Source organism: Neopelma chrysocephalum, unplaced genomic scaffold (genome assembly GCF_003984885.1).
Source record: "Neopelma chrysocephalum unplaced genomic scaffold, ASM398488v2 Primary Assembly neopelma1_63, whole genome shotgun sequence".
NCBI classification, from domain to species: domain Eukaryota; kingdom Metazoa; phylum Chordata; class Aves; order Passeriformes; family Pipridae; genus Neopelma; species Neopelma chrysocephalum.
Window position 1 is genome coordinate 9,524,840 of NW_020897720.1, and position 26,871 is coordinate 9,551,710.

At 48.6% G+C, this 26,871-nt stretch overlaps 2 protein-coding genes across 12 annotated transcripts in view; one reads left to right on the plus strand and one right to left on the minus strand.

Annotated features, from left to right (window-relative positions):
* Positions 1-39: 39 nt before the first annotated feature.
* On the plus strand, positions 40-16,172 carry FAXDC2 (fatty acid hydroxylase domain containing 2). 7 transcript variants are annotated; one of them, XM_027682388.1, is made up of 11 exons: positions 40-172; positions 348-3,845; positions 6,037-6,101; positions 7,245-7,292; positions 10,046-10,137; positions 10,242-10,339; positions 11,011-11,132; positions 11,449-11,654; positions 12,566-12,671; positions 13,358-13,524; positions 14,556-14,712. In XM_027682388.1, exons 4-11 carry the CDS (start codon positions 7,245-7,247, stop codon positions 14,710-14,712), a joined length of 996 nt encoding a protein of 331 aa, XP_027538189.1. In that variant the 5' UTR covers positions 40-172; positions 348-3,845; positions 6,037-6,101. The 7 variants fall into 7 exon arrangements, with proteins under 7 accessions (XP_027538189.1, XP_027538194.1, XP_027538193.1 ...); XM_027682393.1 differs by having other exon boundaries at positions 3,714-3,845; XM_027682392.1 differs by having other exon boundaries at positions 3,734-3,845.
* A 4,154-nt stretch (positions 16,173-20,326) lies between these two features.
* The window catches only part of LARP1 (La ribonucleoprotein domain family member 1), a 34,698-nt gene continuing 28,153 nt past the window's right edge, over positions 20,327-26,871 (minus strand). For all 5 annotated transcript variants that reach the window (XM_027682385.1, XM_027682386.1, XM_027682383.1 and 2 more), the window contains 9 exons: positions 26,374-26,733; positions 25,050-25,173; positions 24,240-24,445; positions 24,036-24,142; positions 23,497-23,648; positions 23,085-23,229; positions 22,742-22,851; positions 22,112-22,239; positions 20,327-21,528 (listed from right to left, as the gene is read on the minus strand). In XM_027682385.1, the coding sequence (XP_027538186.1) occupies positions 21,307-21,528; positions 22,112-22,239; positions 22,742-22,851; positions 23,085-23,229; positions 23,497-23,648; positions 24,036-24,142; positions 24,240-24,445; positions 25,050-25,173; positions 26,374-26,733 (1,554 nt within the window). In that variant the 3' untranslated portion in view covers positions 20,327-21,306. The remainder of the gene's footprint in view (positions 21,529-22,111; positions 22,240-22,741; positions 22,852-23,084; positions 23,230-23,496; positions 23,649-24,035; positions 24,143-24,239; positions 24,446-25,049; positions 25,174-26,373; positions 26,734-26,871) is intronic.

Below are 26,871 nucleotides of genomic sequence, written 5' to 3' on the forward strand. Positions count from 1 at the left end.
CCGGGAGCCTCCGCTCCCTGAGGGAACAGGCGCCATCGCGCCCAGTGGGGCTGGATGGGCTCCCAGCATGGGGAGCCCCAGCGCCCCGACCCCTCGGGACACGGGCTGCGCCGGGCCTTGGCTGAGCGTCCCCGGAAGGATCAGCGGCCGCCCCTCCCTCACCACAGGGGAGGTGAGGGGGTCCCCGGGTCGGGGCCAGGCCCGAGGGCGCGCAGGGTGGCGGAGCGGGATGAGGGTTCATTTTCCAAGGCCCAGAGTGCAAAGCACCTCTGTCCTGGCACGTGTCGCCCCTGCGGTGCAGTGCGTATCAAGCTCATTAGTGGAGGAAATTCTGCTGCTTCCTGCAGGAGCGTAGAAGTCTTACAAGTCCCTGTTACACCTGCAGACTTTTAGTCTGGCTTCTGCTGTTCCGGGAATGGAATTTCAATTAGCAGCAGAAGGTTTTATCTGGTGAAGCAGTATAAGCGAACTGCTTGTGGAACGCGGCCGCCAACACTGCTTTGCGGGCTGATGTTGATGGCAGAGAGGCAATTTATTTGGAAGCTTGTCTACTAATTAAGCTTGGATAGTATTTCCTTTAGACTGCCTGCCTTCTGGACAGGATTGCATCGGTTATAAAATGCATGTGTGTGTGTGTGTGTGTGTATATATATATATGCGTTCTAGTACGGGGTTATCTGCCCACCATTTGGGAGTCTTTCTTCTCACTGAATCTCAGCTACTTGCCCACCCATTTTGATCAAAGTATCTGGAAAACCAGATACCATGGGGTCTTTCCCACTTCATAGTTCAGTGTCTCAGTTTTAATGTTCATGCCTCAGCAGAAATGTAACATTTAGAAGAGGTTTATTTGAGTGCTGCTCTCTCTCAAGTGAACTTGCTGCTGTCAGCATCTTATGACATCCCCTTATTTCATATTATTTTGATTCAAAGTTTATCTTCATAGATGATAGTTACCATTTTGCCTTAGCTCTGCAGTCTCTGGCATTGAGTATTATGCAATATGCTACATGGGCAGAAAGTAATCACTTTTCTGCCCGTGGTCATTTGAGTTTGGGATTTCCTGCTAGAAAACATGTGGTTAGCAGGTAAATTCACCAGGTTGGATTACAGCGCTCTGTGCATAGATTTTTTTTTTTTATTCCCTAAAGAGTTCAGAGTTAAATACACATACATATTTTTCTGGCTCATAGACCCAGCACTTGAAGGTATGTTGAATCCAGGGGAAAAGGGAGGATGCATCTTCTCAGGACACTGTAAATATTTGTGCCTTGGTACTCTCACAAAAATGTGTTGCAGGCAATAATCGCCTGTGATAAATTACACTTGTAGTGTTTGAAAATTCCCATGTAAAAAAAGGCTGTTGAAGGATGTTTGCAAGCACTGGTGGGGAGTGCTGGTGACATATTTTGCTGATGGAGATCAGAATTTGTTTTTCCAAGCATGGCTGATTTTGATTATGGCTAATAAAGACGAAGAATAGCTGGAAAAGGCACCTTCCTCTTTTAAAAAGTCCCATGGTTTTTGTACTTGGAAGTTACCATGCTCCAGGTCCAGCAGTCCAAGGAGACCTCACACCCTCTGGTTCTGTTAAGATCAGAGTACAAAAAACAGTTTGTGTGTGTAGAGCTACATTATAAAGTGGAATAAAGGGCTTTAGCTCAACATTTTCATGTTGGGCAGTGGGAGCTGCATGTCTTGGATCATGCCCTGTAGAAACAGTTGTTCCTTTCTTGTAGAGCTCAGTCACAGCACCACAAATGAGGAAAAAACTTCTTTATGGAAATCCTAAAATTTTACATTTTTCTAACCCTTCTGTGGTTCCACAGATGCTTCCAAAGCCACCAGTGCAGTAGGAGGTGGTGGCCACATGTGCCCTAGGAGATGGTTAGAAATCTGGTTCAGAACACAGGGAATTAGGGAATAGGTGAGGCGTGCTAAGGTCAGATTCCTCTTCAGCGTTAGAGGAACTATCAGAGTGGGCTCATACAAGCCTGAAATGGACTTCAGAGATTTTCTCCTGATACTCTTTTCAAACAGTGAAACAACCAGTGACTATTAAAAAAACTGTGGAGAGTGATCAAAGGTATTGTCTCTAATCAAAAAGCTTTTCTGCTGAGAAGAAATCAGACTTCTTGCATTCCTCAGCAAAGATTGCACCAGCCTTGGAGTGTCTGTGGTGGCACAGTGCAGGGCACAGGGCAGCCAGCAGAGAAGCAGCTGATTAGTGACAACACGCGCTAGACACAAGTTGCAGCAGAAGGTAAATGACATTTACATCCCTATGATGTAATGTCATGAGCTGTCACATCCCTGATGCGCTGAGCTGTCTGTTCCTATGGGTATGAATATTTCAGAGATCACCCATGTTGGAATTGAGCAGTGGTTACAAAGGAACACCGAGGTCTTTGAAATTCACTGTTTTATCAGCTGCTTTTGGCTGTTGGATGAACAGTCCTCCCACTGCAATCTCAAGTCCAAACAAAGATGGGCTCAGGACATCATCCATGTGGCATCCCCCTCTTGAAATGCCCATTTCCACTTCCTCCTCTGCATGTGAGTACATAGTTTGAAGGAATCACATTCCTCCCTGTTGAGTCTGCTGTTTTGGATAAATAACAATTAGTAGCAGTAGCTACGAATTACAAATTCCTACTATGGAGCGGTTGGAATTAGTCAGGAGAAAGTGTCAACAGCAACAGTAACACTATTAAATTTTAGTCACGCTTGCAGCCCTCTTTGCAGCTCCAGCTCTGCTGGTGTGAGAGGTTGCTTCACCTGAGAATGGCCATACAAGGCTAACTGAGGTAGAGGTGATATTCCTTGTTTTTCCTCATGTGAAAAAATAAGTCTGGAAAGTTATGATAATGACACTCAGTTCTCAGAGCTTAGTTTGTAATAAATCACTATATATTGGGTAAGTAACAGATTGGGGCCACATTTGCATAATAAAGACCAACACTACTGTAAATTACATCTTGCTCTCTGCAATACCATAATTACAGACTTTATGGTCTGTAAACATCATGTTCAAAGACAACTAAGCCCAAGCACGTGCTAACCTATATGCATCTTCTTCCTCATGGAACCACTGCCTGTGACTGGTTGAGGACACTGTAACAACAGCGTTGGTGTAATTTATAGACCTGGTACAGCAGAATGAAAACTGGACTGCTGGTTTTTTGCCAAATTGCACAGTAACCCCTATTGCTTTTAACAAATACACCTTTGACTCATTCAGTTGTACTCACTCTACCTATTTTGTGCTCAAAACATGAGTTGCTGAATTATAAAAACTACTTATCCTTAGGGTGTTGGTGGCTCTTTTATTCTCAGGTACTGTGATGAACTGTTGATGAAAAATTCTTACCTTGCACATGCTTAACTGAGTAACAGCACATAGGCACGGGGAACACTGCCAGCACTAACAGTGACATGGCACTGGCTTCACATGACTTGTCTGGGAGGGGACAGCCAGCTCTGCTTGGAAACACACCCCTGTTGCCTTTGCCTAAACCCTCATAAAGTTTCCACAGCAGTAGTGAAAGGTGAAGAGTTGAACTCTGGGCTCTGAATAGACACAAAGGACCTCTCCTAGGCTACCATCAGCAGGAGGTGAGCAAAGAATGGGCAGCCAGAGTTCATAGTTTAAAAAGATATGATAGAAACTTTGAGGAAGTCATTAAAAGGCAGTGTCGTGTGTCTGTGTGAAGTCCATTGTGAGCTTTTCTAGGAACGGTGGTTGCCCTCAGATCCGTGCAGGGCTTGGTAGGACATCAAACACAACGTCTGGTCCTGTGTCTGTCCACAGAGCTTCGTGGATATGCAACTGCTCAGGTGACCAGGTGAGTGGTCCTGTGTTTTTGTTTCTATATGTTCTATACTTTCATGAATAGTTGCAGCCTTTTTTCTCCCTGGAGCAGCTTTCTGCTGTCTGTGCACTATAAAGGTTGATTCCAGGGAATTGAGGTCTACAACAGAAGGTTTAAGCAGGAAGGCAGAAGGAATACCGAGGTGGGCAGCCAGTCCATCACAGCAGATGTGCCTGTTACTCAGCTGCACCCTCTGTGCAGGACTGGCTGCTGTCAGAAGGGTGCAGTGCAATGGGTGCAGTGCAGGGGGAATGGCACCTGTGGTGCCTCACCTTGGGCACCAGAAATCTAAGGGGACAGCAGAGATGGGGCATAAATAATGATGTTAAACATGTTAAAACAATTGTAAAAAATATGGCAGTTCTCTCCTTTTCAGATTATACTGAGCATTGTGAAACATGGCTTGGACAAACTAACCTATCCTGGTACCTGAAGTAGAAAATTTGCTGAAAACAGATCTGTGACTTAATAACACTTGTTGGACAAATGAAGTTATACATGGAAATAATAATTTAAAATAATGTATTAGAATTCTTTTTTGACTAGTGTATGTGTCCCCTTTAATGTCAAGAGACTGACTGGAAAATCAATTACTCTTACTTCAAGGTTGAGAATGTGATCTGGATCAAATTTTGTGTTAACTAATTTGAAATAACTGAAAAGGAACTCTTTTTTTTCTTACACAGCTCTAGTTCTAGCTGATATTTGAAAATAGCTGCAGGCAGCTGAGAGCTTCACTGGTTGATTCGGGGCTGTAAAACATGCCAACATGAGAGCAGTGCCAAGCAGTTGAATGGCTTTTTTGTTTGCTGAAACAGCCATGGTTACATGAATGGTTTTTTAATGTATTTGGTTTATCCTGAATCAGGAGAGACATTATCCAACACTAAAAAGAGTAGGTAATTAGATGTTGGGGAAAACCTCATCCATCCAAATTTATCTTGGTTTAGTGTAAATAATGTAAAGTTTTATCCTGAAATGTGGCTTACTAGAGGTTGCATATTGCATTTTACACATTAATAAGTGTTGCACATTACTGTTTTCAGCTCCCTGCTGGATGGTTGTAAAGATAGGGATGTGTACAGCCAAAGGGTAAATAATAGGAGTTATAACAGGGAAAATTCTGAGGGGAAAAAAATCACAGTGAAGGTTGTCAAATGCTGGAACAGATTTCCTGCAGAAGCTGTGGAATCTCCCTCCCTGCAGACACTCAACTGTTGAAGGCTCTGAACAATCTGTTAAGAAAGCTGGAATGGAATAAAGCCTCAAAAATAAATGGATTATTTGAGCCTGACATATTTCAAGCATTTCTTGGAGGCAGTGGGCACACCTGCCCTGAGAGGACCTCTGTGACAAGATGGGCATATAGTGCATGTTATGTAACAGATGTGATCAGAAGGTCTTGTAAAAACTATGATAAGATCAATTTAAATTTATCCCGTGGCAAGGATTATTCACGCTGTTGTGTTCAGGCCAGCAGGTTATTTATGATTGTTTCTTACAGGTATTCTTCATCAACTATCTTAGAGTCCAACTATATTTTATCAATAAAATTATGGTTGGCAAACAACATATAAGAGGAGAAGAGGCTTGGCCCTGGCAGCTCACAGAGTCCAGTAGTGAGGAGCTCTAGGTCTGGGGAAAGACAAGCCCTGGGACACTGTGAGCTCCCTAACGCATTCTCATTTAAGCAATAGCACCTTAGGGCACTTCTCACACTACCTTTTTTGGCCAAGGGAGACAAAGTGAACTTGGGTTTGGGTTTTTTTTAAAGACTGCTACCAAAAGTTAGCATTTCCCACAGCAGTACATCCAACCCTTTTGTTGAAATAGGGGGTTGGGAGTTAAGCTCACGGTTTCCAGTTTCAAATCATTTTTTGCCTAGTTTTTCTTTTTTCCTTCTCAAAACTGTTAAACATTAGTTTCTTCCACTGAAATGTGTGGTGGGTTGTTCCTGTCCTTTTCTGTCCATGAGTAAGCAGGAAGAAGGTGTCTTAATTTTTCTATCTCATGCCCTTTAGCCTGCATATAAATATGTAATGTAGAGAAACAGAGCTGGAAACACCTGTAAATAAACAGAGTTGTATTTGTAAGAACCCAGAAGGCTATAATTCCAAAGGTAAACTATAACCTCCTGGCTAATAAGGGGACTTATTTTTGGCAGTGTATTCCTCCTTTCTGAGTCGCTGCAAGAAGAGTACTCCTAAGAGGCTTCCTCCCATCATAAAGGTAATAGAATATCATCTTCCTAATGAGTAATTTTCCAAGTGTTTGTACCTTAGACAGGTGCCTTTAAACCTGTCTGTGCTTTCCTTTGTACCTTACGTAACACGTTTTGCCTGTGCTTGAATATTCTGCTGAGTATGAAAAGCAAAATGGATTAAATGCCTCAATCCTCAGTAATCTGGCCGTTGTATTATTAGAACTTGTGTGTTTGTTCTTAAAGATCATGTGAAACCAAGAAAACATTATGGAATGTTTTGTTAACTTTTGCTAATTATATCTGATGATAAGAGCGTTGCAATATAAAAACAGCTAAACAATAATCCCTAGGACAGCCAGAACATGGCCTGACACAGAGAATCCTTCATGGCTGTGGCCAGTGGTGGAGGCCCAGCAGCTACTTAAACCTTGGGTCTGATTTATTTTTGAAGTTTTTTTTTAACAAAACGATTAACAAATGGTCAAGCCAGAGCCAGATGCAAGGGGATTTATTATGAGGTGGCCACATGTCCATTTAGGACTTTAACCCTCTAACTGACCGTAGCAGGACTTGAAGCAAAGATGATTTTCTCAGTTACCATGTTCTTAGGCTGTAACTTACAGTTTCTCTGCCACGTGAGTGAAGGCTGTGTGGAGCTCTACTGTGTTAATCCTTTGTGGCAGAAACTCACTTTGTTGTTTAGGATTTTTTTTTCATTCCTGTTAGTTTAACTGCATGTTGTTGTTATGGAAGAAAACATCCCACATCATCATTTCCTCACAATCTGAGAAGGGCTGAAGCTGCTGCTGGGTGCACTGTATTCCTGGATCAGATCAAGGGAGGCAGCTGTGCCACAACACACGTGTGCCACGAGCAGAAAGCTTTGGGTTTGGCTATTCTCCCATATTTCTTTGTTATCCTTGCATCCCTGTTAGTCTTCTGGGACACTTCTAGCTCATCAGGAAATAAGGGCATTTTTCTTCTCTAGAGCTCAGCTTTGCTCGATGGTCAACATGAAGGATGGAGCAGGACAGGACAGGGCACACAGAGTAAATATTTTACACTTTTGCAACTGACTGGAAGTTGAGGGGATTTGCTGTTGCCAGCGGTGTGTTCTTTCACTCTCCAGCTGTCCAAGGTTCACTTACTTAGATCACCTTTTATTTCAGATGAAAAGGGACTCTGGATATTCCACCATGGCTGAGCAGCAGAAGCAGGTAAAGGCTCAAGGTCATCTTTTAAGGGAAGAATTATCCAGGTGCTTTGGAAGGCTGGATGTGTTGAATCATCTAAGAGAAGTGACAGACACATCCGCGTTCCGATCACTTTACTACAATTAGGAGCTCATCTCTTATCACTACAGCAGCACTTCCCCTGCGTTTTTCCCTTCCAGTGGACTGCAGCTACAGCAGCAAGTGAGGAAAGGCCTGTTATCTTTGTGTGGCAAGAACCCACAACACTCCCCCATAACCAGAAGCTGGACCACCTCACTGGGCCCAGACCCAGCTGATGTGCCCCAGTCTCTTCACCATGCCAGCAGCAACCCTGTTCTGCACTTAAGGAATTTGCCAACTTCTACAAGCCCTTTAAGGGCAAGACCTCAAACAATCCATGAATTAGTCTGGAAACTACTGTGCTGGAGCTGTTGGCATGAAGAGAAACAGGGTGTTAAGTACTTGAACTTGATGAACAAGATTTTTTATATATATATATGTAAACTTCTCTGCTTCTACAGCTCACGTAATTACATTGCGTGTGATTTGTTCATGTAATCACTTCATCACATGCAATAAAAGCACAGCCCCAAAACAAAACAGTTTCTAGCCAAAGGGCTTTTAAAATAGCTGAGGTTCTGAGCCTTAGCTACTCTATCCTGTCTCAAGGCAAGACTTGCACAGTGTGTGGTGAGTACTAGGAGTTACTAATTTTTGAAACTTTTGAGTTCTTCAGCTGGGGGATTCTAAAGCGTCTGAAATCTTATTTGGTCTAACTAAAAATTTTGACACTTGTAAGACATCAGAATTTTTGTCTGGTATGTTCTTTCTTCATCCCAGGAGAAAAAGCATTTATAGGATACAAGTCTGTTAAAAAGCTCAAAGCTTTTTATAGCTTTTGTAACATTTTTTTTTTAAAGAATGTGTGGGTGATGTTCCAAGGTCTAAAGATTAAGAAAGTCTTACTTCAGCATAACATGGAGGCAACTGGAAGTATGAAATTGCTAAGAGAGCAGATCTCCAGCCCAGGATCCAGCAGGCACTATCTGAAGCTGGAGTTGAGACTTTTGCCAGCCTGACCTTTGCAGTTCAGTACAGCCAGTGATAACCCTGGCAGCTGATAGCATTGCTCTAATACAAACCTGTAGGGTTCACAAACATCAAGCTGTAGGGCAAGAGTCCTGGCAATTAATTCCTCCCCAGTTGCTCACTCGGTTAAAAAAAAAAAAAGAAGGTGATAAGAGGAAATGGTTGTTTGTTTGTTTTAATAAGGAATATTTCAGTGCTAACAAGCAAAGTTCTGTCCTGGGACAGATAAATATTGCTGACAAGTCCTGGGTCACATTTAATGTTCTGTAGCTGTTACAGAATCTGAAAGCCACATAAAGAGGATTTTTCTATATTGCATTACCCTAAACCACCTGCATTCAATGTTGCCTCTCTTGTTTGTCCTCTCTGACAGGAGACAAGCAGAACAGCAACTATGAATCATACTATTTCTACTCCAGTCTGTTTGTACAGCACACCACCACAGTTAAAAAACAGGAAGGACAGAGGAATGAAGAAGACAATAGCTGGTTATTATATAATATTATTTTAAAATTGCATTGATTTTTTTAAAAACATTTATCCTGCAGATAAATATAATTCATATTCACTCAGGAAAACCCAAAGTAAGATTGGTGAACTCCAGAACCAATTCAAACTTGGGCCACTCTAAAAGATAGATCATTAATTACAAATTTGTCATATATTTGCTATCTTGGTTTTGAATATTTAAATATTCAAATATTGAATGCTGCTTTTTGAACATACTTATTCCTAGAATCAAAAGGTCTCACTGGTAATTTTCTGAGTCTTGCAGTTGCCCTGTACAGTTAAAATCCTTACTGTGATAAAAAGTCCTGCTAACATTAGAGCTGCCCACAGGAATATTTCTTCAGAAGATAACATTTCTGTGGCTGAGAGCAGGGATTTATAGAACTTTGTACTTGTGAGAAGCCAAGTGTTTTAGCTCCCTGTTGATGTGCAGTTGTTTTATACAGATGGCACATGATACCTGCTGGCCAAGTTGTACTCTCAGCACTGGAGCTGAGTTGTACCTGTGATGGCCTAAAGGCACAGCAAAGTGAATTATGAAAGGTGTTAAAGCTCTGTTATACTTGGGGAAAAACGGCAAGTTTCTGGGCATGTGGGCAATGGGCTTCACAAAGGGTCTTCAAAGCAAAAAGGAATGTTGAGAGGAGAGGTTCTGGATTAACTGGAGCTGTTAACCAGGCCATCTGAGCACAGCAGTTCTTGACTATTTTGGGTGGGAAAAAGCATACTGTATCCTGGGAGGGAGAAAATACTGAAGGAGGGAGGTGCTGAAGTGGAGCACCACTCCTTACCCCCAGGTGTTCTTTTCCCACTGCTCCGAGTTATCCAGAAGCTCCTTGTGTTATAGCCCTCCAGGTACTGAGCAGCGTGCCAAATAGAAACAGAGAGGGAAAAATCAGTGGTCCTTTCTCTCCCTTTGGTTATTCCAGAGAAATTCCACATCAGTGGCACGTCAGGTCTCTGTAAGCATGGCAGATGGATGTGTGTGTACTCCCCCCTCAATTACACACAATATCCCATAAAAGCTTTGTTACTGTGTTCTCTAGAGTGTGTGTGAAACAAAACAGGCCATCACAGGACTGCCTTTACCATTGCAAATACCAAAAATGCCAGGGCAGGCCTCAGCAGCACGTGCTTTCTCTTTTTGCTTCTCACAGGAAGAGAAACTCTGGGATGCCTTGAAGATCAGTGCCTATGCCTTCAGTACAGGCCTGCTCACGTTCACTGCCTTAGTGAACTCTGTTTCTTGGTAAGATTGTTCAAACGAAGTGGCTTGAGGGGAAATTTTTCTGTGAAAAGGGGAAAAAAGTGGATGACAAGAAGATGGGCAACAAAGAACTCTTATTTCCACAGGTTTATGCCAAATATAACTTTAGGCAATTTCTGGCAAACAACATGGCTGAAGTTCTACAACTACTTTGAGGGAGATGAGTGGACAATCTTCCTCCTTGGTGAGTTTTAACAACACTCCTCTGTAGGAGAAATCATCCATGTACTGTATGTAAAAGGGGTTCATGGACCTGCCAAACTCACCAATCCCACAGAAAAGCACTGGCTTGGAAGCCAGAGACAGCTGATGTGGTGCAGCTGTTCTGAGACCCCCTGTACAGATTAAAAATCTGATCTTTTTGCTGCTGCTGAAATGGCTTCCCTGTGAAGATACTTTGCTCCTGTGAGAACCGAATGACTCAGTAGAACTGATTACTAAAAATTTAGTACAATTAATGGGTTTTACTCTTGCTCCAGTACCTGTAAAACTCTTCTCTGTGATTAGCAGCTGGTGAACAGAACTTATAGGGACCTTGCAAGGTTCTAGGGATCAACTCAACATTATACTACTTGTATTTAAAAGTAACCCGTAACAGAGAGGTCTTTTCTTAGCCTCAGTTTTCTCAAGTTTCAACCTGTGAGACATTTGTCCTCTCTAACCTCCTCCCCATTCTTTAGATCTTACCTGGATGTCAAAACTTACCCCTATTCCATTTTAAAGCATCTCGGGGCAGGTCTTGGCACGTCTGAGTCCCAGCAAGGTCCTCTGGATACTATTCCAGTGTATTTTGTTTCTGATTTATTCATAGCTCTCAATTCATTCACACATCTCTGCCCTCTCCTCACGCCACAGGGGCTGCATTGGTGCCTGCACTTGCTTTCTGGGGCTTCAATGGAATCCTTATGGTGGCTGATATAACAGGAAAGCCAACTTTCATTACTCGCTATCGCATTCAGCTGGGCAAGAATGATCCTGTAAGTACTTCCCACTCTGCCTCTTCTGCTGGCTAAACACTTCCTGCAGTCTCTTAGGCCAGGAATGGGGAGAAGAACCTGTTATGCTTTTCTTTTGCAACCAGGTATGATTCCAGAAGAATCAAGCCAAGTCTTGTATATCCACTGCAGAGAGGAAGGCAGATCCTGTAATCAGGTTACCGATCAGATCTGGATTGACAGCTTGTTAAAAAGTTGGTCCCAAAATGAACTGCCTATAAATCTGAAAGCTTTTTATCCTTCCAACTAAAGCTGCATCACTTCTTACTTTGCCTCAAGTCCTGACTCTCTTTTGCAGGTGGACACAAAGAAGCTGTGCAAAGCCATCTACACAGCACTGGGTAATCAGTTCTTTGTCTCCTTGCCTATGCTTATGGCCATGTTCTATGTCATGAAATGGTGGGGCGACACCTTCAGCAAGGAATTACCCACTTTCCAGTGGTTTCTTGTGGAGCTAAGCATCTTCATCATAATAGAGGAAATTCTCTTCTATTATACACACAGGTGAGCTGAGCACAGGAACAGGACTCTGATTGTCCTCCATGCCTTTAAGCTTATACTCATCTCCTACAACAGCAATAATCCTAGTCCCCCTCTTCCACCAGTCTAGTATTTATATGGGAAAACTTACAGGTCCTGAAATCCACCCTTACAACATGAGGCTTTGGTGCTGCCACTACCTAGAGTAAGCAAAAATGGGTAAAATTACAAAGGTGGAACAGCTTAGAAGCTAAGGAAGAAACAAAACAGGCAGCTTTACACAAGAGCTGTGTTCTTTGAAAAGAGTGAGGCTCAGTATCCTGAAAGAAAAAAAGTCCAAAAGGTCAGTGACTGATCTTCCATTCCCTTGTACAACACCTACGAAACAGGGCCTGGCTCCCAACACTGCAGGATTTCTAGAGGACAAAGCTAGAACAAGAAGGACAAAAGCCTACAAAAGCCCATGCAGAAGTGAGCTCAGCACTCTCAGAAATATGTAGGTTTCCCTTTTAGACAAATGCACCAAAAAAATGTAAAATCCATTTCTTACAAAGGGCCCATGGAACCAAAAATTCTGACTCTAATAGTTGCCAGTTGGAAAAGTCAAAACAGTGGAAATACAGAGTCTTCCCCTAAGCAGTACCCCCATATTTGAGCAAATGAGTCATTCAGGGACATTGATTTATAGGATTTATGTGGACTAAGTTTAACATCAGCCAGTGGACACATCAATTGAGTGAAGGCTCAATGCTACAGAGAGAGAGCATGGGAAGCCAGGAGTCCTACACTCTTATTCCCATCTTAAATCCTTAAGTGAGTGGAGATATGAGCAAGTCCCCCACAAAAATTCTGTGTTCTGTTATTCCATGTTCCTTTCTGCAGAGCTCAAAACCTGCCTTTCTCTGTTTTCTCCTTTCTCTGTTTGCTCTGCTTAGGCTTGTTCACCACCCAGTCCTGTATAAGCGCATTCACAAGAAGCACCATGAGTGGACAGCCCCCATCGGCGTGGTCTCCATTTATGCTCACCCCGTAGAACACATAGTAAGTGGATTCTCCCACAATCACCCTCCTGGTGCTGTGTGGAGCATGATTTCCATGGGATTAGGAGGAGTGGTAAGAGAAGAGAAGCAAATGTGATCAGTGTTTGCAGGAGCATCTCCCAGCGCTGCTCCAGCTGAGGCTTCCCAGAAAACACATCCCACCTTGAAAAGATTCCACTTAGAAGTCCCACCTCCTGTTAACAGGAGTCCTGGGCCAGAGCACCAGCTCTGAGTCTCTCTGTGTGTCACGGGCAGGACACAGTGAAGTGATGCAGATCATCACATTGCTGTGTGTGTCCACAGGCCATACCCTTTTACAGTGAGGTTTCCCAAGAGCAGCCTCAGAGTTATTCCACAGTGAAGCTGAAATTCATACCTGAGACTCCAGGATGATTTACTGGAATCATGCTGCCCTCACATCCACGGTTTGGTCTCATGTCTAACTCCTACTACAAGCTTAGGGAGCTTGGGCTATGACTGTGGTTTGCAGTTAGTAGAACTCTGTTAGTCCTGTAATTATTTTTTGGATGATTATGTAACTTTATTAAGATGTTCACAGAGGCATCTTCCCTTTGTGCTGTTTGCACAAAACTAATGTCGTGCATCACCCAGGTGACACAATTCAGCTCCTAGAGGAGGGTCTGCTTGTTGTGGAGCATTACTGAGGTGGTTTGTTCTCCTTTCCAGCTCTCCAACACGCTGCCTGTCATGACTGGCCCAATGGTCATGGGGTCTCACATTGTTTCAATCTCAGTGTGGTTCTCCCTGGCTCTCATAACAACAAGCATTTCACACTGCGGATACCACCTGCCCTTCCTGCCATCTCCAGAGTTCCACGACTTCCACCACCTCAAGTACGTCTGGGCACTGCTCAGCTTCCCCTTCCCCTTCCCCTCCTGCCGGCACTCTGGCACCGCTGGTGGGCAGAGCTCCTTTCCAAGGGTCAAGTGGGTTTGCACAACTCATGTACAGGCAGAGCAGCTCTCCAGTTCACCTGCTGAATGCTGCCAGTTCTTACAGCAGTTAAACAGATCAGGATTTCAAGGGACTCCAGCCCTGTCAAAGACAGTTCTCTGCAAGGCTCTTCCTAGAAGTTTAGAGAACACTGCATGTGATGTAAAGACAGAGCAAGGGCAAGTGAAACAGGTGAAGTGAACGTGCAGGAAGCCTGTCTGTTCCTCTCCCATGCACTGGGATTAGAAACACTAATCAGATAACACCTTGCTCAGACAATCACAACCCTTCCTGGCAGAGATTCCCAGCCTCCTCTTATTCTGGAGAGAGCAGTTGCAGCAGGTTGTTCAGGGACACATACCTGAGCAGTGGAAGAATTGTTCCCATCTCCCAGATGTGTACCAGATTCAGACACTTCTCCAAGTCTGCCCCTCCTACAGATCCAGCCCATGGGACAGTTCACTCACCACCCAAATGTTGGGCAGCACCAAAAACATGGTGCCAGTTCTTATCTGTTGTTCCCTCCGAATCTCAGCTCCTGTCAGGACACAGATGATTGCAGATCCAAGATGCTCTCTGGGCAGGACAGCTGTGCCAGTGTCCCAGTGCTGGAAGCACAGCCACTCTGTGTCCCACGGCAGTTGAGTCTTGGGAGCACATGGAATGGTAATACAAGTGTCCAGCTGCTCCCACAGCTCAGCTGCCTGGGAGAGTCGTGGCTGCTGCTCAGTGCCACCATTTCTGGGTAACAAAGGCACCAAAGAGGGAAGCTGCACAAGTTTCACCCAGGCTTCAACAGAGTTGCCAGGGAGACTGGTGCAGGGGCAGAAATCACACAGACAGGTTACAGGGCTCCCAGAGGAATGGAAATACAAAAGGTGAGGTAACCTCAGTAGCTTTCTAGCGATGTTTATCTTCGTTTGGTTCTCAGGTTCAACCAGTGCTATGGAGTCCTGGGAGTGCTGGATTATCTGCATGGCACAGACAGAGTGTTCAGACAAACCAAAGCGTTCGAGAGACACAAGGTCCTCCTCGGCCTCACACCGCTCTCCGAAAGCATCCCCGAGGAACCCAAGAGGGCCGAGTGAACCAGCCCAGCAGCTCTTGTGACCAGCAGAGTGAGAGACAATGATTTATGCCAAATAGTATTTTAATTGGGAAACAAGTTATTGTTCACACATAACGAGACCCGAAACATGCTGCTGGAAATGACTGCACATTTACTGCAAAAAACTCTTGCTCTAGAAATCTATTTTTAAGCAAAATGTAGTGGTTTGCTTCTTAATTACTTGCACTGTCCCTTGGTTCCAGTTGCCTGTGCATGAGCCAGGTGTGTTCTGGGCCACGTGGCTCTGGAGAGTTTTCATTGAGAATTACTGAGGTTTTGGCACCAGTTTCCACAGGCAACGCTTTGGCCTCTCTCAGCAGCACTGACTCTATAGAAACACCAGCAAGGTCACTGTAATTGCATGTGATAGTATTAAAACCACTATTTTTCTGAGACTCAGGGCACCTGGGATAGTAGATGCAATCCCATGGAAAATCAGTGGTGCCACAGCTTTAGAAACTCTCCCCTGCTCATGCAGCAGAGATCTGACTCCTCCTGAGCAGTCTCTCCTTGGGAGAGGTCAGTCCAGCTCTGAATTAGGGCTGTCATGGCCTCATGGCTGCTCCACAGACCAGTGGCAAACAAAAGTGAGTTTCCCCTCATGGGACAGGGAAGGAGCTGGGAGCTGATGTGCTACATGCCATCACCTCCTCCTGCTGAGCCTCATCTCACTCCAAGATACAACCAAAATTCCAAAATGATGAATTATGGAAAGAGTCTTTCCAGGGAAAGCCGAGTCCCTGCTCTCCTGAGCTGTGTGGAGATCAGTGGAACACTGTAAGAAAGGACTCAACATAGCAGCCCCCAGAGCTTTATGCACATCCCCAAGTACCTACAGACCCACCGAGACATACTGTGAATTTTTTTTCTCAATCTTTTTAAGTTTCAGTCTTGCCTGGGGGCCTGGGACAAACAGAACACCTCTCCCCCCAGTGCTAGAGCAGCCCCCCGAGGAGGGGACACGCAGGGCTGAGCTGTGCTGCACTCACCTGTGGTCAGCCCAGCTCTACCTGTGGAAGTCAACTTGCTTCCCCAGCCCTCCTCTGGTCCCTACAGCCACACAGGGATGAACCTGGCCCACTCATCAGCTCCCAGCTCCCTGGGGAGGGCAAGGCAGCAGAACAGAAAACCCAGGCTGCGATGTCTTTTGAAGTTTTTATTTTTATACATTTTTTTTTGTATTAAAAAGGAAAAAGCATAATTACCACAAATTACAAAGGACTAAAGCATTACTAGAATAATGAATCACATCAGCCTAGAAAGCAGATAATCTGAATAATATTAATGTTATAATACAAGCTCTCATTCAAGTATTTTACATTTTCTCTTTTCCGTTTATACGTGATGATGATCCTAGCACATGGGTCAAAGATTATGTACTATCGACAGAGATGGATCATGTACAGCCGGCCGTATTAACAAGATTTTCCTCCCAAGTGATACATGGTCTGTGATGAGTCATTTTAAGTTTGTCTCTACGATAAATGCAGCTGAAGAAGGTTGCACACACTTTCTAGTTTTGGGAAACAGAAGGCTGAGGTTGGACACATGGGGTTTGAGAAGGGCCAGCACATCGAACCATCACCCCTTTAGCTCCAGGCGAGAGAGCAGAGGGCTGCACTCGCTGGGGTGCAGCTCAGCAGGGGTTTCTGAGCCACAGATCCAAAGGTTTTCAACCCCAGCGGGACCAGGACAGGCTGGGAGGGGAGGAGGGGGAGTGGGGCTGCACCAGGGAGGCTTGAAGGGACCAAGTGGTGCCAAGCATCCCTTCCCATGAGGGGCACCACGGGCACAAGCCCCCTCGGTGCAGGGCTGGCACCTGGGGAGCGAGCAGGGACAGCACGGGGGGCCGGGGGGACCCCGGCACACCCTGCAGGGCCTGCTGGCACCCAGGGCACTCCCTGCTCCTCTGGAGCTTCCCACCAAGGGGATGTGCTTGTCACAGATACATCGGTCCTATGTTCAAGTGTCTGCAGAAAGTGAAACTGTAAACTACGCCTGGAAATGCTGCCCTCCAGCCGCCTGCTCCATGCCACCGAGAGGAACATCTGTTAAAAATGTCATTTATCTGTTACCTGTACTGGAAGCTTTAAAAAAAGCCAATGAGGCATTTAACATCAAGTGTAGCAACCCCCTCAAGAAGAGCCCAGCACCCATTTCAAACAGTGACAAGTGACATAACCAGCCTCAGAGGAGACAGGAGACAATAAGCATTGCAAACACAGCTTGCTACATACACAATTTTCCTTTTTTTTTTTTTTTTCTCTTTTTCTTTTTGACAAAATAACTGGAAAGGCATTAACAGCTAGAAGGCCCCCTCTGCACTGCCATGCAGACACGTGGCAGGACACTGAGGTTAAACACGTCAGTTTGTTACAGTACAGTCGACCAGTCCCGAGCAGTTCCCAAAACTCAAGGGACCCCCATCAGGGGTGCAAGGGGGCAGCAGAAGAGGGACAGACAGGCAAAAACGGAGCAGCAGTATTATTACTTTTTTTTTTCCCAAATGAGCATGGCAAAGCAACAAAACCTCCTCTGAAACACACCTACCTCCACTCCTGACCCCACGCCAGAGCTCTGTACCTGTTGCAGCCACCTGCACCCCAAAGATGGGCTGAGCTCGGCAAGGAGCCCCAAGCTGTGGCAGCCTAGGGGACCTCCTGAGAAGAGGGGAGCACTTCCCCCTCCCGACTCAGCCTCCCTCAGACCTTTCCAAAAGCAGCTGGGGCTCCCTCCAGGCTGTGCCAGCAGCTGGGCACCAGCACCACGCAGCCCTCTCGAGCTGCGGGATGGATCAGCACTCACAGGAGCACACGTGCAACCACTCAGACCTCTAAAATCAAAAAAAGCACAGAACACGGGGAGGTGAAGGATCCAAGCTAAAAGCAAGGCCAAACTCCATCCTCTACAGGAGGGCAAGAACTTCCTCAAATACAACCCCCCTCTGGACAGCTGTCCCTTCGTCCAGGTGGGACACAAGTCATGTGCGGTGCCTCCTGCAGCCAGGCACAGACCTGGGCAGCCCTGGCCTGGCCACGGCGACACAGCACAGGGTGCAGGACACTGCTCCAAGGAGCTCCCTGCCCTCTGCCAGCACCCACCCCTGCACGGAGCAGGAGTGAACGGCTCTGTGTTCCCTCCACCTGGAGGAAGACAGGTGGGAGCAAGCAACAGCTGCCTCAGGCTGTCATGTCCATCTTTCCTTTGCTCTGCCCTGCCCGCTGCTGTCCGACAGACAGTAAAACAAGGCACACAGTCCACAAACCTGGAGGGTGGTGGGACCACTGGGATTGCTCTTCTGACCCACCTTCCCCTGGGAAACAGGTGCACACACTAAGGTGACAAACCACTGACTTGGCAGAGGGGGAAGGGAAAACTCTGAGACTAGAGTCTCAGGCTCAGAAGTGAAAATATTATTTAAAATCAACTCAGATTTTAGGAAATTCTTGGGGAAACGTTCTACCTCTTCTACTACCCAAGCAATTCCACAGTCTGCTCCACAAGCAACAACTCCACAGCAGAAGCTCATTCCTCCTCATTTCCTATTATGTTTGTTGCTAAAACGCAGACAATTGGCTTCAAAAGAGAACACGCACCCACAAGAGGAGCACAGGACATGGCAACGGGGCCACCCGCGCACATCCAGACCCGCTTCCACTTGCAAACAACCAGCAACACATCTCCAATGTCCTTGATCCAGCCTCCTCCTTCCCAAATCAGGGACAAACCTGGCTACATCCGTAACCTCAAGAGATCTGACTCTGGCTCACAAGAGGGGAAATCCAGATATAACAGTCACGGCCACAGCACTGTACAAGTGTTAACTTTTTGCCCATATTGCCCAGTTCCCACCCCACAACCCCAGAGCACTGCTGCCGTAGTGGAGCATCCATGGCCTCAGGCAGGCTGGCCTGCTGGAATCTGGCCTGTGAGTGGTACCAGCTGCAGGGTGACGTAGCAGGGGTGGATGGAGCAGGGCAGGATCACACCACCAGGGAACAGCAAAGCAGCAGCTCCCCAGCCTCTCAAACCCAGCCGTGCTGTCAATTCTAGCAGCAGTTCACGAAGCCGCTTCACTCCAGCCCAGCTCCCCCCACCAAAGCAGCATCCTTGAGGCAGTGTCAGCTTGGGAAGTGATGACCTCAGCCAGGGTCTGGTGAGCACCCACAGCCACTGCTCATGACAGCCTGACCGTGCTCCCCCTCCTGCTCCTCCTTCTCAGCTCCTGGCTGCTCAGCCCCGTGTCCCATGGCTGCATAGGGACAGCCCTGGAAAGATGACTCTGAGATGCAGCTCTGGATCAACTGGATCCTTTGGGAAAACGCTGTTCGGTACCAGCTTGTGATGGTGCAGAGAGGGTCACACAATGAGCTGCACCTTTGGAGCCACCCATTGCATGCCTGCTCCGCTCCACAGCACACAGGAGCACGTTCTGCAGCTCAGGCAATGGAGCACCAGAGCCACAGCCAAGCCACCTGCACAGCAGGTATTCCAGGGACTGAGGAGATGGAGCACAATGGCAGCAAGGCAGGCAGGTCTGGCTGGAAAGAAACAACTTTCCAGTGCTACCTCTGGAGCAACTCCAAAGGTAGCACTGGAAATCTCAGATCTCACTCCTCTGACACAAGCCCCTTGCAAAGCTCACAGGCTGGGGAGGGTTTGCCTGCCAAAGCCCACCTGGTGTGGGGTAGCAGGATCAATCAAATAAATGCCACAGCAGCTCTGCAGCCACACCCTGCCTCAGCCCAGCGAGGAGCTGCATGGTGTCATCTGAGCCCTGGGGGGTGCACAGGGACTGTGTTGAGTGGGAGGCTCCACGCAGCCACCTGCCAAAACACAACACACAAAGTGAGAAGTGAGAGCTCTCCTGTGCTGGGCAGGTCTCCTGCTCGCCCCTGCACAAGTCGCACCAGCAGCCCCGAGCCAGCAACTGCTGTGGGACAGGTTTCCCAGAGCTGCATCACTCCCTGTCAGGCTACAGCATCAAGTGGCACCAGGAACACACCAGCTCTCCCACTCGCTCACAGCAAGGACCAGTCCCTCCAGCTGCTGTGACAATCTCCGTGCTCACCCCCCAACCACACTGGAAGCACAGACTGGAGCAGATCAACCTCCTGCCCGGAGAGGGCCGGGGGGTCTGAGCAAGGCCATGAGCACGTTCAGTTGCTGTCGTGGGGAGGAGGCTGCCATGGTACAAACACAGCAGAACAGCTTCAACTACTGCGTGAGCACAAGTCTTGGATTTGACTGCCCTCGGCACCTTCCCCAGGAGACTCAGGCCTGGCAGGGAGGCTCCATGACAGGAGAGGCATCCGAGCGAGCTGCGGGGTCAGAGGAAAGGCCGCAGGGAAGATCAGCTCGGCAGCAATGCCGTGAGGAGTCTCTGGGCCTGGGGGGGCCAAGAGCCCAGTGCACCCCAGGATGCAGGAAACCAACAAGCCTCCCCGGTCCAGCTCCACCATAAGGCAACTTTTTTTTGTGTGTTTTTGGGGTTTTTTTGTTTGTTTTTTTTTTGTTTGTTTTTTTCTTCAATAATATTTCCAAGGAAGAAAGAAAAGGGAAATGTGTCTTTTTAAAGAGTTTTTTTGTTGTCATTTTTTTTAGAGGGGTTTGTGGGGTTTTTTATGTCATGTCATTTTTTCCAAGGGAAAAGGAAGAGAAAAGCTCCTTCGGCAAAGTCCTGTCTTTGCATGCGATGGGCATTCCTGGGGCAGCGGATGCACCGTCCACACAGGCTCGAGTCCAGGTGCCTGCCAGCCTCCCAACCAGCCATCCTCGCAGGAAGGAGTCAGAACAAGCCTATCCTTGGCAAAGGTCCTTTGGTTGACTTCCAAATTGTCCGTGACGGAAGGGAGAGGTGGGCAGAGGGAAGAGCCAGACCCTTGGGAAGGTGAAGACGTTGGGGTTCGGAAGGGAGCAGGAGGACGAACAGGGCGATGCTCCTGTCGCGGTGGTCGGTGTCGGGAGAGGCACCGCCGTACGTGGAATGGGAGACGCCAGCCGGGTCATGGAGATCAGAGGCTCCGCAGCATCGTGACACACTGTGGCTTCGGTCCCCCACTTGGGGAACCTCGCTCCTCCGAGCTTCCTGAGCGGCTGCCCCGCGAGATCCGAGGGGGGACACAGAGGGGAGTCGTTGGGGCCACACAGAGCAGACTTGTTTTGGTAAATCCAGACGAACTTCTAGCAATAATTTAAAACTTGATATATATATATAATAATAAAAAAATCTCCCCTTTCCAACCCAGCCAGAACACATTTTTTTTGAAGAGACGCTAAGACATGAGTGTGTGCACAGGAGGGGAGGGAAGGGAAAGGAAAGGGTGGGTCTGCTGGGAGCGGGTCTGGCTCTGGTCAGGGTTGTAATAGCAAAATGGTGTTTTAGATGTAGATAGTCTTTGCTTTCCAGCCACAAGAGAAGATCATGTGCGTTGAAGTTTCTCCCAAGCAGCCTATTCCTGGGCACCCACCTTCCAGCTCCCTTCCTGTCCCACCCCTCATGTCTTCCCTTCTCCAAGCCAGTCCCCCACCAACCCACCCCATCCCCTGGCAGGAAGCAGACGCTGCAGCCTCTCTACTTCCCCACTGTCTGCGACTCTGCAGCCAATGGGGCAGGGGATTGCTGGCTCAGGTTTTTGGCATCCTCTTGTGCAGGCTGGCTGGGTGAGGCGTGGGCTTGGCTGGATGGGCACTGGCTGACCGTTTTGCTGGAAGACTGGGATGGGTAGCGCTTCCTGCCATCTCCCCCTGATGTCGAAGGGTATCTCTTGTGTCCACCTTCCTCCCCCATGGGTGGCTGGAAGAGAAGCACCTCAGCATCAGCACAGCCTCCTCCCAATGCAGGTGCCCTCCCCCAGGATCAGGGAAGAGCCTTCCTGCAAGCCTCCAATTGCAACTTCTCTCCCTGACCCACAAGGAACATACATGTCCCAAGCACTCAGCTGCCCTCCTCTCCAAACCTCCCACTGACAGATTTGCTGACAGAAGGACTGACTGACTTCCAATCAAGCACGATGGTGATAACTTGTTCTTAGGCACCTGCTTCCCACACAGGGGCACAGTCCAGAAGTCTGGGAGCAGAAGCTCCACACAACGTTGGCTCTACTTAAACCATCAAGGCTCCCTTTTCCTTCTCCATCCTCAGTTCATCAGGGAGGATGGGCTCATCCAGCTCCCTCATCCCGCTCTGAGTGGATTTACAATATTCCAACCCTGCAGATTGTTCCCAGCCCAGCTGCAATAACAGGAAGCAGTAGATGTCACTGCTCCCACTCCCCTGCCTGCCACCACCTGGGAACCCCCCAAAATCCTCCATCCTTGGAGGGGCCAAGGGCTGTCTGCAGGTACATCAGTGTGGTGCAGGCGCTGTGTCTACTCACATCTACTCTGAAGTCCTCGAGGCGCTTGAACTTGCTGAGGTATTCTTGCAGTTTGCTGTTAATGTCCAGATTTTTGGCTTTGGAATATTTTAAGAAGGCCCAGAACTTTTCCAGCCCATAGAGCTGCCCTGGAGGGAAAGAAAACCAATCCAGATGTCAGCAGGACAAAAACCAAACCAGATGTCAGACATCTTTCCTCCAGGATTCCCCACAAACCCTCCTGTCCTGCTGGTGGGCACAACCTAGGCAAGATGGAAAACCTCAAGGGAAGCAACCTACAACAGTCCTGGGAAGCTCCCTTGACTCGGGATGTCTCCAAGCTCAGCTGACCTGGTGGTGACAAGGCCCAGCCACTGCAGGGCCTTGAGAAAACTTACATGAACTGGTGTGTCTAAAGGAATGCCTTGGGAGAGCTACAGCCCCCCACTGCCCTCCTCCATCCCCCAGGACTCTTTAGGACAGTGAGCATCCACTGACCCTCGCGCAAAGTGAGCAACAGGACGTCCACCTGATCCCTGTGGCACACGTTAACGTACAGCACTATGTGGCTTCCCCAAAATGATGAGAAGAGGCCCAGTGGCAGCCCTGCAGCTGGGCTACATCACTGCCAATCCCAAAGGAGGCACCTACCAGCTTCGTAATCCTTGATGGTCTCTTCTTGAAAGTCCTTAAATATGTCTGGCCGGAATTTCTTCTCCAGCCCGTAGCTGTAGTATCTGAAAAGGCACTCCAGACCATACCTGGGAACAGAGCAGCACAGGGGGCTCACACAGAGGTGCACACAACATAGGGCACAGAGGCTCTTGAGGCGAGAGCCTTGCTGAGCACCAGCAGCAGGTGACTTGAGGGTGACCTCAGACCCACCTTCGAGCAAGGCAGAGCTGCTGCCTTTTGCTGTGAGCCCTGTGAAAGGCCAAACCCTTCTTCCCTCACTCCCCTACCAGGAGAGGCCACTCTGCTCCTCCCCTCCTACCTGTATCCCTCCTTTCCGTCCTCCACAGCCAGTTGCTTGAACTCCTCATACATTTTCTTGTTGAAGTGATCTCGGAGGAAGAAGGACCAGAACCGGAAAAGCGTGTTCATCTCCTGGGACTGACCAATGCCCAGTCGTTTCCGCTCTGTTTTGGGAAGAGGGGACAATTACAAGGCAGATCCTCTCCCAGGGAGTCAAGGGCTTATGCACGGGAGGGCCCCGTGGCAATGTGACTACACCCAGCCCCAGTGCTGGACACTGCAGCCCGTGCTCTCCACAAGCCATGGAGACACATCAGCTGCCAGCAGGGTTGTCCCACAGGGCCTTGCCCATGTCTGTGTCCATGCCCTGTGGCAGTTCCTGCCCCCAACACAGCAGAGCAGGGACACCCTGCCCCCCTCAGCGTCCCTACCGTTAAGGCAGCGCCGACGGTACTTGTGGTAGACGTGTTGTGTGAAGCCATTCTCCTTGAGCAGCTCGTGCGAAGGGTGCTGGAACTTGGGCAGGGACTGTGGGGTGCAGCCGTAGCTCCCAACAGCTGGGGTCCCCTCCGAGGGGCTGGAGCTGAGCGTGAGAGACTCCTGTCAACACCCTTCCTTGGCACCACCCAGCCAACAGTGGAGTGGGGCCACCTCCACCCCATGGCACCTGTCTGCTGGTCCCACTGACTCCCTGGTGACTGTCTATCCTGGGCTTGGGATCTGAGCCATGGAATAGCCTACTAGGAAGGGAATCAATGTTTCTAACAGAGTTTCATCTCGCTGTTCTCTATGGCTTCAGATTTTCCCCAAGCCCTTCCAGGAGGGGCAAGTTTGGTCCTAGTTCTTTCTGCAGTCACCTAAGAGGAGACTTCCCCTGCAAGAGCAGATGCTGCCTTCCCCCTTCCTTCCCACACTCGCTCCCTTTCCCGTTTCTGGCTGCTCCATGATTTTGCACACATGTCCCTGGTACCTGATGGAGGCGGTTCGTGGCCTGTGCTCCCGAGAGTCCATCACCCAGCCCACGTGGCACTCCATCGGAGGGTTCGAACTGTGCCTTGTCTTCCTTTTCCGTGGAGTCTGCAACACACGGTATATCAGGGATGTGTTCCCTTCCTCCCTAGGCCCCAGCTGGGACACCCCAGCTCCCGTCAGGCAGCCCAGCCCTGGCTCCTACCTTGGCATCTATCGTCCTGCCCTCTTTCACCACGGGGTAGAACCGGGGCGTCTGTGTCGGGTCCTTCAGCTGCGGCGTGCGGGGGGTGCGGGGGGTCCTGGCGTTGCGGTAGTTGGGTGATTCTGGTACAGTCGTGGGCAAAGACCGGGCGATGGTGGAAGGCTCAGGGACTCCAAACAGCTTGTTGGCCAAAGCGTCTGTAGGTACTGCAGGGAGAAACCCCCCCAGCCAGGTCAGGCTGAGCTCTGAGCATGAGTGTCTCTGCCATCTGGCAGATGGGAAGTAGGGAGGGGAGGAATGCAGGGACATAAACCAGCCCTCCCACACGACCAGCTTCAAATCCAGCATGACATCAGCTTGGTCAGAAAACCCAAAGCCTAGCAGCAGATCAAAGGATGGAGCTTCTAGGGATCCCACAAGGTATTTGCTTTCTAGTGGCAAACTACAGCAACAAACCCCCCATTCCCAAGAGAAGGACATGGCACTGGGGGCATACACAGGCAAACAAGGTCCAGCAGGCAGCTGCCTTCCAGGTACTCAGAGAGTGTCCAAGAGGAAAGTCACATCTGGGTAATTACATCCAAATCTGCCAAGGTCTCCTCACTCCACTGGGACACCCCTTCTTTTGCACCTCCTCTGATGGAGCCCCAAAACATTCAGTTGGAAGAACATAATTACTCTGGGAAAGATAATCCCACATGCCTGTGGTCCCAAATTCCTTCTCCCTAGCTGCTACCCAACCTTCAAGAACCTCTCAGCATAAGGAACAGGGACAAATTCAGTCCAACCCATTCATGCCCCAACTCTTACCTTGCTGGAACCTGGGGGGACCTGGAGGGACTTCTTGGTTTGGATCCACAGGGGGCTCTGGGGTCAGGGTGTCAAACTGCTCCCTGCTGATCATATTCACCTTCTTGAAGTTCTCCACCTCTTGCTGTGTTGTAAGAGGAAGATGGTGAAGCAACCAATTGCCCTCTTCTGCCCTCACCCCATCACAACCATGGCTCTGCTTGTGCAACAGCCACAGCACTGGGCCCCGAGTGCAGCCACAGGGCCTGGTGCCCAGAGGGGGACCTGCTGCACAGAGGTAGGAAGGGGAGCTTTGGCAGACAGAAAACTGGGCACTGCACAGTCCAGTTATGAACTGTGAACCACTTGCTGCTCCCAAGCTTCCAGGGATCCTTCAAGGCAGCTCCACTAATTAGCACTTGCTTCTCTCAGGCTTTTACCCACCCAGGCCAGTGCTGGTGCAGTGAAAGCTCAAGGTGAGCTCAGTGACCTGTTCTTAGCCAGGTCCCCCTGCCACTGCCATGGTGTTGTGTCCCCAGAGTTCCCTCCCCACACCCCCACAGCCACGCCAGCAGTGGGGCACAACACTCCCATGTATCTGAAGGACCCACACCCACAGCACACACTCTCCCTGTCACCTGCTCCCCCCACAGCCTCTGTCACCCCAGACAGCAGCATTGCTTCAGCCATGGGCCATGAACCAGACATGGAAGCACTGAGCTCAGCTGTAGCTCCAACAAATCACCCCACTTCCAGCCATAATTTCTGTCACTGAGCAAGTCCAGGCAAGTCCCCAACTGTGAGAGTCACCAAGTTGGGACTCAAACATTTCAAAGCAGATGAGCTTTCTATAAAAAGCCCGTGTCTGTGCAAACTGACACCAAAACGGAGAAGAGCAGAGGCCAAGTGCAGCCCAGCCATCTATGAACCTGTCCCCAATATGTGTGGTCTCCAACAGACTGTGCTATGAAGCACAGGGTGCTCTGGATAGTACAGACACCTGTCTCCCCTCACAGATCTGGCACTGCCAGCCAAGACCCTGGCAGACAGCAGAGCAATGGGCCCCATGTTCCAGGTCACCTCACTACTGGCATTTGTTTACCTGGCTGCAGCCTTACATCTTGTTACAGAGCTGTGTTTATCCCTGACATGGCAGGGCACGATGCTGGGAACCAGGAAGTCCAAACATTGCAAGAGGACTAATCCCAGCTTAGCTCTACCCCATGAGTGGGCTGTAACCTGCTGTACTGCCCTTCTCACCCCACACTAACCATCAGCCACCCTGCTGCATGTGAGGCTCCCCACAGCCCACACACACTCCCTTCCTTGGATCAGCCGCTCTCACCTTGATCTGCGAATACTCTGGCTCGAACTGCTCTGTCCACAGGTCCTGCTCGTAGTAGTAGAGCCCATCATTGATCACCTTGGCCAGCTCCGAGCTCATTTTAGCCCTGGAGGTGTGGTTGCCAGTCCGGTCCCCACCAGGATGCCGGCGTAGGTAAGGAGGTGTCTGGGTCACGATGAGGATCTTGTTCACGTCGCGGTCGTCGATCTCGTAATCGGAATCTTCATCTGACCAGTCGGTGAAGGTGTTCTTGCGGCCATCCATCTGCTCCATCTCCTCATCAAAGAGGAAGTCGAGCTCCTCAGGCTCATCTTGGTCCTTTTGCTTTTGCTGCTGCGGTGTCTTTGACTCCTCTGGTTTCTACAGATAAGGGGACAAGGGTGATACAAGGGTAAAGACCACACAGCGAAACAAGTAACAAGAGATCCAGCTATTGCCCCTTGTTTCTTTACCCCGGCCAGAACACCTTATTCACACCACTGAGGAGCAGCTCCAAAG

Excerpts from the sequence above, each read along its gene's own strand:
- FAXDC2 (XM_027682388.1), top strand. The coding sequence starts at position 7,245 with ATGAAAAGGGACTCTGGATATTCCACCATGGCTGAGCAGCAGAAGCAG. Across the intron at positions 7,293-10,045 it reads TGGCTGAGCAGCAGAAGCAG|GAAGAGAAACTCTGGGATGC; the intron begins GTAAAGGCTCAA and ends TGCTTCTCACAG. Across the intron at positions 10,138-10,241 it reads TTAGTGAACTCTGTTTCTTG|GTTTATGCCAAATATAACTT; the intron begins GTAAGATTGTTC and ends TTATTTCCACAG.